This window comes from Ursus maritimus, unplaced genomic scaffold (assembly GCF_017311325.1).
Source record: "Ursus maritimus isolate PB19 unplaced genomic scaffold, ASM1731132v1 scaffold_16, whole genome shotgun sequence".
Lineage (NCBI taxonomy): Eukaryota > Metazoa > Chordata > Mammalia > Carnivora > Ursidae > Ursus > Ursus maritimus.
This window is the reverse complement of record NW_024424008.1, coordinates 55,609,767-55,618,950: the sequence shown is the minus strand read 5'-3', so window position 1 is coordinate 55,618,950 and position 9,184 is coordinate 55,609,767. Positions and strand designations below refer to the sequence as shown.

The 9,184-nt window shown below is 46.0% G+C and overlaps 1 protein-coding gene across 3 annotated transcripts; it reads left to right on the top strand.

Moving 5' to 3' along the window:
* The first annotated feature begins 303 nt into the window (after positions 1-303).
* COLCA2 (colorectal cancer associated 2) lies at positions 304-8,854 on the top strand. 3 transcript variants are annotated; one of them, XM_008690102.2, is made up of 4 exons: positions 304-1,107; positions 5,029-5,196; positions 6,588-6,817; positions 8,191-8,854. In XM_008690102.2, the coding sequence occupies exons 2-4, from the start codon at positions 5,109-5,111 to the stop codon at positions 8,560-8,562; spliced, it is 690 nt and encodes a 229-aa protein (XP_008688324.1). In that variant the 5' UTR covers positions 304-1,107; positions 5,029-5,108; the 3' UTR covers positions 8,563-8,854. The 3 variants fall into 3 exon arrangements, with proteins under 3 accessions (XP_008688324.1, XP_008688322.1, XP_008688325.1); XM_008690100.2 differs by having other exon boundaries at positions 5,025-5,196; XM_008690103.2 differs by having other exon boundaries at positions 308-1,107; positions 5,142-5,196.
* Positions 8,855-9,184: the final 330 nt, after the last annotated feature.

Sequence of the window (9,184 nt, the reverse complement as noted above, 5' to 3'; positions counted from 1 at the left end):
CGGCTGCCCCGCTCCTGGCGCGCCCGGACTCCCTCCCCGCCAACCCTCTGGCGCCGCTCGGCCTCCCCGCGGGCCGCGCAGTCGGGCCCGGCCCCGCCAGCCCCGAGGGCGGCCTCCCCGCGGGCTGCGCCGTCCCGAGAGCCCCGCTCGGCGTGGCCGGAGGCTCGGTGCGCTGCGGAGAGACGCCTGCACCAGAAGGGGAGGGCGTGGGGAGCGACGGGAAGAAGGGAGAGCTGGAGCGGGGGCCCAAGGAGGGAGGAGGAAAAGATGGAGAGCGGGAAAGGCGGAGAAAGGGGGCCAGGGAGACAGGGCCGAAGACAAATTCGGGAGGGGGGGAGTGCGTGCCCCGGGCCTGGTCCCTTTCCTGTGGTCGGTCTAGCAAGTCCCTCAGCTGCCCGAGGACAGGGCTCTCCAACCCGCCCCCCACCCCCGCCCGCCGCTTGTCCCAGGGCTGGCTTCCAGACCAAGGGCATGTAGAGGTTAGAGCCTCCCCAGAAGCCGCACTTGGCCTGGTGGGGAAGATGAGGACTCAGATCTAACACACGGGTGGGAGCATCGCGGTGGGGTGGGCTGCGTCACCCGCTCCAGATCAGAGAAGGCGCCCCTGCTTTGGCCGTGGGCCCCTCCCAGGCCCATAATTCCCTCTCCCAGGCTGGGCCCAGAGCCCACGGTTCCCCTAATTTAGCCAAGGTGGTGAGCTTCCCTAGGCTGCTCTCCACATTCCTGAGCAGAAAACCCTGTGTGCTATTGGTCTAGGGATAGGGCCTAGCCTGGGGCGGGTGGCCCCACAGATCTTCACAGGTTCTGTTCCCACTAGGGCCCTGAAACCTGCCCAGCTTCTCCTCACCCTTTCAAGTTGGTGAAATTTGGGGTTCCTTCCCACCTGTCTTTCAGCATTCTCCAAACTTAGAAACCTGGCCTCCCTCCTCATAGCCTATAAGGAGGACCCCCTACATCCCAGTCTGACATCCAAACCTCCCATTTGACCACTGACTCAGTTGCCTTTCCCCAGAAAAACCAAAGGTGTATCAAGGTGTCCGGGTGAAGATAACCGTGAAGGAGCTGCTGCAGCAGAGAAGGGCCCACCAGGCTGCCTCAGGGGGAACCGTAAGCATAAGCCCTTCCCTTGCTCCCCGCCTTGCCTTCGGCCTCATCTAACCCTGTGTCTGGAAAGGTGTAGGAGGTCACAGTAAGCTCAGTCACCATCCCCAGACCTGGCCAACTTTTGTGCTGCATGTCTTCCCAGTTCAGCGCAGGAAGCCACAAAGAACAGCTAGAGCGTGCTGTGGGGCTCAGGATCTGGGGGGAGCTCCTCCCTCACTGATCATAGTTGAATGTAAAGGGCTTGTCGGCCAGGTGCAGGGAGAGCAGCAGCCAGCAGGTCAGCAGGGTGTTATTCTGGTGGGAAGACCGTGCGTGTGCCCTCACACGCGCAAAGAAACTCTCTCCCAGAAACTCATTTCAATTTAGCGCACCCTTCAAGGAGAGAAGCTCTGTGGAAATGCCCCCTGCTTCTCATTCTTATGAAACCCAGCCTCTGAGGACATTTATCCGTAAATCACCAGGCATAGGAAGTTCCCAGCAGAAATGGGCCATGCGTCTGCAGAAGAGACAAGTCGGGGTATAGAACCACCTCCTTCATGTGAAGCCTTAAGCAGTTCCAGGTTATCACGAGGTGATATGGGCAGGCATAAGGGTACCCTGCCACTGTATATACTTTCTAAAGCAGACAGTACTGCCAAGAGTGCTCAGGGCAGCAGCAAAACTAAATAACCTAGTTGGGCTTTTCCTCCAACAGAGGGTAATTCATCGCTGAAAGCCCTTGATCGTACCGTTGCTTGTGGGTTGCTTGTGTGGATGTGGGACGTGACAGACGAGCCCACATCGCCAGTGTTAGGATTGGTCCCGTCTCCAGCTTATTGGCATTCTCCCCACAATGGTTTCTGAGCCTGGCGCTGTTTGTATGCAATGCACAGCTTCCTGAAATGGGCCTTTGTGGGCAGAGGCAAATGATACAGGAGTGATGAGCACAGGTTCTAGAACCAGTGGACTGGGTTCAGGTCTCAGCTTCTCCGTGGTATGTGCGTGTCCTGGAGCAACTCCTCGGGCTCATCACCTGTGTCCACATCTTTAAGCTGGAGACGATGGGATTTTGAGGGTTGAATGAGTTATTGCATATTAAGCACTTAGGAGAGTGCTTTCCATTTAGCAAGTGCTCAATAAATCTTAGCTGTCATTATTATTACTTGTGAAAAGCAACTAAAATAAAATTACAACCAAGAATTAAAAGCCAGCTATCCAGTAATGGCCCTTCGCTCCCTTTGCTCAGAGTTTCGAGCTCAGGTGTAAGCTTGCTGTGATTAGCCTGTAAAGCACAGATTTTTTTTTTTTTACATTCATTGGAGAAGTTAGTACCTCCATGTACAGAATTCTAGCCAACACCATAAAGCTTCCTCCCATTTGCAGAGGGTTTTTACAGTGGTTAAGAGAAAGCGCTCTTACACACTCATTATTTCATTTAGTTCTTATAACAACCAAGTGAGGTAAATAGGGATCTGCATGCTTCTATTAGAGCTGAAGTTCAAAGTCTTACAGTTACTAAAGGCAGAGCTAAAAATAGGGCCAAGGTCGTCTTACTCTTAATGTAAAAAATACAAAACAAAACAAAAACAAAAACCATTTCTACCTCTGGGCTCCCTAAATTCATCCTTCTGCAGATCCAGCTCTGCTGAGCGGAAGTCTGGTAGTCTCAACCATCACTTCCTTCAGTAACAGAGATGGTTATAAAATTAATAAAACCAGGAACAAGGGAACTGGGAAATTCCTCTGATGCAAAAAAAAAAAAAAATCATCAGGATGGTCACAACAAAGTATAATCTTTCATTAAGGAGTTTGGTATGTGGTAGAATTCTGCTTCGATGCACCTGGAGAAGTCCCACGTGGGCATGGTGATTTTATTGCTGTTGGCCTCTTACAGGTTGGTTTGGCCACTGTTCCCCTTGTTAGCTAACTGCGGGAATGAAAGCAAAGGGTAAAACATTTCACTTGTGTGTCTTACCAGTATCCGTTTCCTGGAGCTCTGTGATTTATCGAAGTTTTTCTGAATTCCCCCCCACCACCACCACCCCCAAGAAATAATAAAGCAGTACTTTTGAACCAATGCCTTGCAGGGACATGCACAGAAAGCCTGCTCTTGGCTTCCTGGAAGATTATATCGGCCCGTGCCCTCACAGGCACAGAGAAGTAACACACAGATGATTTAATCAGGAGAGCCAGATGTAAAACCCCTCACTCAGAACCATCAGAAGGATCTGGGATTCTAGGAAAGCGGTGAGGGTACACTCAGCCTCAAGGAGGCCAGCTGTCAGGGGAAATTGTATGCCTGCTTCTTGGTATGGACCTTTTGGTTTCCCGAGATGATCTCCAATTTGTTCAGTGGTCAAAGGATGCCTCTGGGAAGCTTCAAGACAAGGAGAGAGTTAATTCTATCAAATATACAAAGCAGGAAGCTATTTATCTTAATTTGTTATACAGTCAGAATAGTATCCACCATTTGAAATTTTAAGAAGGCAATCATGAATGGAAGTTATAGATCGAGGCAAATGCCAGGTGACAAAGAGTGCCGGGAGAAATGTGTGCATGCCAGATTTTTAAATTTGATCTAAAAAAACCTTATTTTGGCCAGATCAATTTACAAACACCCCCCCCCCACACACACACACACACACACACTCTTCTTTTACCTTTAGGAGAAAGGGAAACTTGAGTATTTCTGAAAAGATACACTTTACCCTTTTATAACCAATTTTTTAAAAACAGCCTTGATGTGTTTTTATAAATTGTAGAGTGTGGATTTTTGTGCCGTTTTGAAACCTAAGAGAAAGGTGCCTTTCTTTGTATTCTTGGAGCAAAGTAGGAAGTGAACCCATGACTAGAAAGATAATATCGAGCAGGAGACTGTAAACATACCTGAGGGAGATAATGTGGGTAGGCGGACAAACAGACCGTTCCCGGGGAGGAATGGGGTTAATGTGAGCTCTGCCGTGAAGCAGATTTTTTAAAAACCCACTCCTTCCAAGGTCTTCAGCTCAAGCTGCAGCCAAATATTTGCATGAAGAGCTGGTGAAGGATTCCAGCTTCCTGGTTCATGACATTACGGCATGGATCATTTTCAAAATTAACACCACCTCCTGTTTCAGCAGCGGCTGGCAGGGGTGCCCTGGCGGAGCGCTGTGGGAGTGAGTACAGCTGGGGATCCCAGAGAGAGGTGGGGTGAGCTTGGCTTCCCAGCATAGACCGCAGAGCAATGCTGGTCCCTTTAAACTTTAAAGGCACCATCTGAAACCCTAAAAAAAAAAAAAAAAAAAAAAATCCTGAATTACTCAGTACAATTATCAGTTCAATGGGAAGAGACAGGCTGCTTTATTTTAAATAGTTAAGAGGGTTAATCTCATAAATGTCACTAAATCTCAGGTATTCAGATAGAGTAGTGAAAAAAGCAACTCATATAAAGAGTTGAAATACTTCCCGAGCATTACCTAGAATGTAGAGAGGCTTCAGCTCACTGACTACAGTTTGAAGAAAGTATTTTCTACTGTAATATTTCGTAGCTAGTAAACACGTGCATAGTTTTAGCTCTTCAGGATTAGCAAAGTTAGAAATTGTGTCCTTTTGGGAGAACAAATTCCTAACGCTAAGCAGCCAGAGAGTATATGAAAATTTTGAAGAAAATGATGGACTAAGTCACAAATGGTTGGGATTAAATAAGTTAGCTCTTATTCATTTTAAATTGAATCATTTAATAGAAAGGCTGTTTACTGGGTATTCTCGAACTATTCCATTTCTCTGTAATATACAAATCATTTACATTCATTTTTATCTAAATTTAAATTTAAAATTTAAGTGGGAAAATTTGATATTGGGGGGAAATAACCCCAAGCCGACATAAGAGCTGAATCTAAAAAAAAACAGAACATTGGTTGTATGTCACGATAGCCACCTTTTTTTTTTTTTTTTTTTGGAAGAAAGAATCTGGCTTACCTTAGAACAGAAGGCAACAAAGTTCATGGGAGAATGTCTTCGCTTTCCCCTGAGAGCACTTTGAGTTCATGAGCTCTGTGGTCCTGTTCTTGCTTTCGCAGCTGCCCGGAGGCAACGGCATCCGCCTTCCAGACCCAGTCCCACCATCTCCTGCAGGTCAGTACAACCAGCATCACCGTTCCCCCCAAACCTCTTTCAGAAGTCCATCTCTAAGTCTCTCAGTGCTTGATTCGGGGGTTAAGATAGACACCACTATTTAATTGGAATCCAACCAATCAGAAGGTGAACGAGGCATAGGGACTCCAGATACAAGCCCAGCAAGGGCACATTTTTGTCCTTGCTTCTGCAACATCTGTTTGCGGCTTCCTGTCCTGTCCTGAGAGCTGGTTCTTCGCATGTACTGCAGTCCCTCATCGCCGAGTCACTAAACTTGACTCACAGATCAGAATCGTTTTCAGAAACTTGTTATCCTTTCTAATGCACTGTTAGGTGGTATACAGGACACCCTCGGGTTCTAGAATACTGCCTTTGCTCCTGTTGATTAAGTGTCTAGCCAGCCACCAACGGGGCTTCCTTCCCCTTCTCTCTCTCGCCGGGAAGCAGCTCAAACAACTATGAGTGTTCTCAGCCCAATTCGAATAATTGTGTTACCTGTGCCAGCCAGCAGTTCGGTGCTTCGTGTACAAGGAAATCTGTGCTTATGGTAGCTCGCCACTGACCGTGCCACTTTCTTTTAACCTGAAGGAACCTTGAGGCTTCAAAAAATGCAGTGTTCTATTGTCCTCTGATGGATGCACTCTAAGCCTGTCTTCTTTGAGCATTTAAGGCCAGCGATCAGAAAGCGAACCTATTAATAATAAAAAGGCAGAGGAGTCTTGTTTTCAGAATAGGTTTGTTTGGTAGCTAACAATTTATTTTAATTTTGTTAGCATGTGAACATGTTTCCTAAGGAAACATTTTTGCTTTTTGTAATTTGTAGCAAGTACTACTGATTCACTTCACATTCTTGGTTTCTGTTTTTATCATTTGCATTGCCATTGTATCACTCCTCGAAGTTTAAGTTACTGAGTAAGCATGAAAAGTTTAGGAAAGCAATAAGCCTAAATCAAGAGAATTGATTCCCATGACCTCAGAAGCTTTCCTAAAGCCTCGCACAGTGTGGTATGTTACTTCTGAGAGGTGAGGTTTACTTGAACTGCAGATGGGATGTTGATGCCTCATAGTCCAAGAAAATAGAGCCTTGAGCCATTATTTGACTGTGACAGTTGGACACAGGTCGGATTGTCATTCTTTTGATTTTTGCCCTGGCCACATTTACAGCCACTTTCCACATTATTAACCAGATTCGATCCACTGGGACTCAAATTCACGAGGGCAATGAAAAAATACAAATTGCCTGCCTGTTAACTTTTCTAGAACTTCATAAGACCCCCTTCTCCCCTAGACGTGGTAAATATTCAGAATATAGAATTTTATTCAAAGTCGTAAGTATAATTTTTAAACAACAACAACAATCACAAAAATCTCTTTTCCCCTTTCTCTTCTAGGGATGTATTTTGAGACTGAACCAGTTTCTTCTGTGCCCAATTATTTTCAACCCCGAGAATTTTCCAGTTGTGTTTCTTGTGAAGAAAATACAAGCTGCCTCGACCAGATCTTTGATTCCTACCTTCAGACAGAGACACACCTGGACCCTTCGTTCAATTCCACGCAGAGCACTCCGCACTATTGCCCTGACAGCTTCCAAGCTGCCCCTTTCTGCTTTAACCAGAGCCTGGTAATTTATCTCAGTTCTTTACAAAACCTGATTGTTGCCTACTCTGGGGTAGTAATGCTTTGTAAGAGGGTTTGCATCATCTCGTGAGAAATCACAGGAACACTATCAACCAGGAAGGCATCCAGGAAATGAGCAGAGAGCCATTGAAAACTCAGTGGGGGTCGGGGTAACCACACATTGCAGGGGGCAAACCTCTGGATACACGAGTGATTATGGTTTCCCAAGGCGGCTACGCCCAAGTCAAGTGGTGTGTGGCAATAAAAAGAGGTTTCCTGGCAATATTCACTGAATGTTTTTAAACTCTAGTTAAGACATCTGTGAATTGGAAATCATTGATTTTAACAGTGGTCCTTGGATTTTCTGGAAAATGGCATTAAGGCTGCGTCTACACAGTACCAAACCGTCATTCCAATGAGGGGCTTTTGTTTCCTTCTGGAACTGAACTGGCTCCACTAACTGGTGGTTTGGGTCTGGTGTAGACACAAGAACTCATTTGGGTCTGAGACAGCTAGTAAAAAAGGAGCCCTCATACTTCAAAGAATTTGGATTCTCTATTCTTGATGAACCTCATGTGTTTGAAAATATGGTATTTAAAATGGAGTAGGATTTCCATTAGTAGACACCAGTTGTTTGCAATGTCTTTTAGATACTCATATAGTTTTTTTAAACTTTTTTTTTAACATACATACTTTTTTCTTTTGCTTTGTCAAAAGTCTGTGTAGGTATCAGACTAAATTTTCAGGGTATAAGAAATTAACTCCACAGGATACACACACAGGACCCCAGTCATCGAGTTCCCTTCTGGCTTCCAAAGAAGGCTTTCTCAGTAATAACTGGAGGCCTGCTTAAGAGAAAGCAGAAGGTACCTTTCTCCTCTGGGGACAAGACTTCCGCGACTGTAAGAGTAGATGCACGTCTTGGAGTCTCCCAGACACTGGCTCCCTGAAGACCCCAGTAGCACCTGTGTGCGCTCACGTTGTTCTCCACGGTCAAGGGTGTGGAGGAACATCCAGGGGGCCACCTGCCGCTTATATTGTGGCCCACAGCAAGATTGGACGTGCAGGTGACTTAGAGCACAATGGGATTTTGTGGCTTAAGAACAAAGCATCCTCTAAAGCCTGGTTATAACAAAGGAAGCCAGTGAAGCAAGGCGATTTATTGTTGGGGAAGAAAAAGGCAAATACAGAATAAGGTGTCCTGAAATCATGCAGTCAGCAAATAAAATTACTTCTGCAGCCCTGGGTTGGGCTGGGTGTTGTGTTGTGTTGTGTTTTCCCCCCTCATGTTCTTTCTCGGAGTTAATAAATCCTCTCTATTCAGCTTTTTTAATCCTGTCTGAATGATCAAGTTCTTTGTTCCTTGGCTTTCTCTAGACCCCAGGATCGCCTTCGGATTCCTCCACTCTGTCTGGTTCCTTAGACTACAGTTACTCGCTGGCGCAGGCATCTTCGTGTGTGCCGGAGAATTACACTTCTCCCCCTTCTCTGGACACCAGAAACTGTGGCTATCCCCCGGAAGACTACGCCTCCTCGCACTTGCTCTCGTACACGCAGTACGACTGCTTCTCCTCAGCCAGCAGCTCCGTCTGCTACTGCGCGTCCTGCGAGGCCGAGCACTTGGACACCCTCAGAGCCGCAGAGTACTTCTCCTACCCCAGCGCAGACTATGTGAACTTTGCCCCCTCAGCAGCCACTGCCAGCGAGTTCTATAAGAGGGGAACAAACTGGGACATCTGCTATAGTTAATAGCAGTTACGTTACTTTGGAACATGGCGTGAATATCTCTGTCTTTCGGCCACACCAAATGACAACCGGAAGTATGCAGCCTGTTAACAAAATATCACAAGCCCGGTTCCCATGTCACATTTGCAATGTTCTGATGGTCACTTACGCATTATTATCAAGTCCTCAGACCGGGTCGCTGTGCCACTCCTACTTTGTACGCTTACAGTTACAATTTTTGTAGGGAATGGTCAGTTGTTTTACTTTTCTATGTAATGAACAAATTCTAATTTTTTTAGCTAATAAATTTTGTATTATTAAACATTGGCTTATTATTTTTTTTAATTTTCTGATAGTTTCCAATTGGTTCGAATAATAACTAATTCTGGAAATCACCAATTATTTTTCAGTAGTTTAATCTCACTTATTCTTGAATTTTAAATTATCTTAATTTGGTGAGATGCCTCGGCTCCCGTAGAGATGGAGGGTGGACACAGCTGTGATGGCTGAAAAGGGGAGGCAGCCTCACCTCCAAATGAGGGTGTAGATCTTGGAGCCACATCAGAGAAAGACATTTATGAATCATTAGCTTCTCATATCTAACATTAGTCAACGAAATATTAATATGACCAAATGGCACATCTTG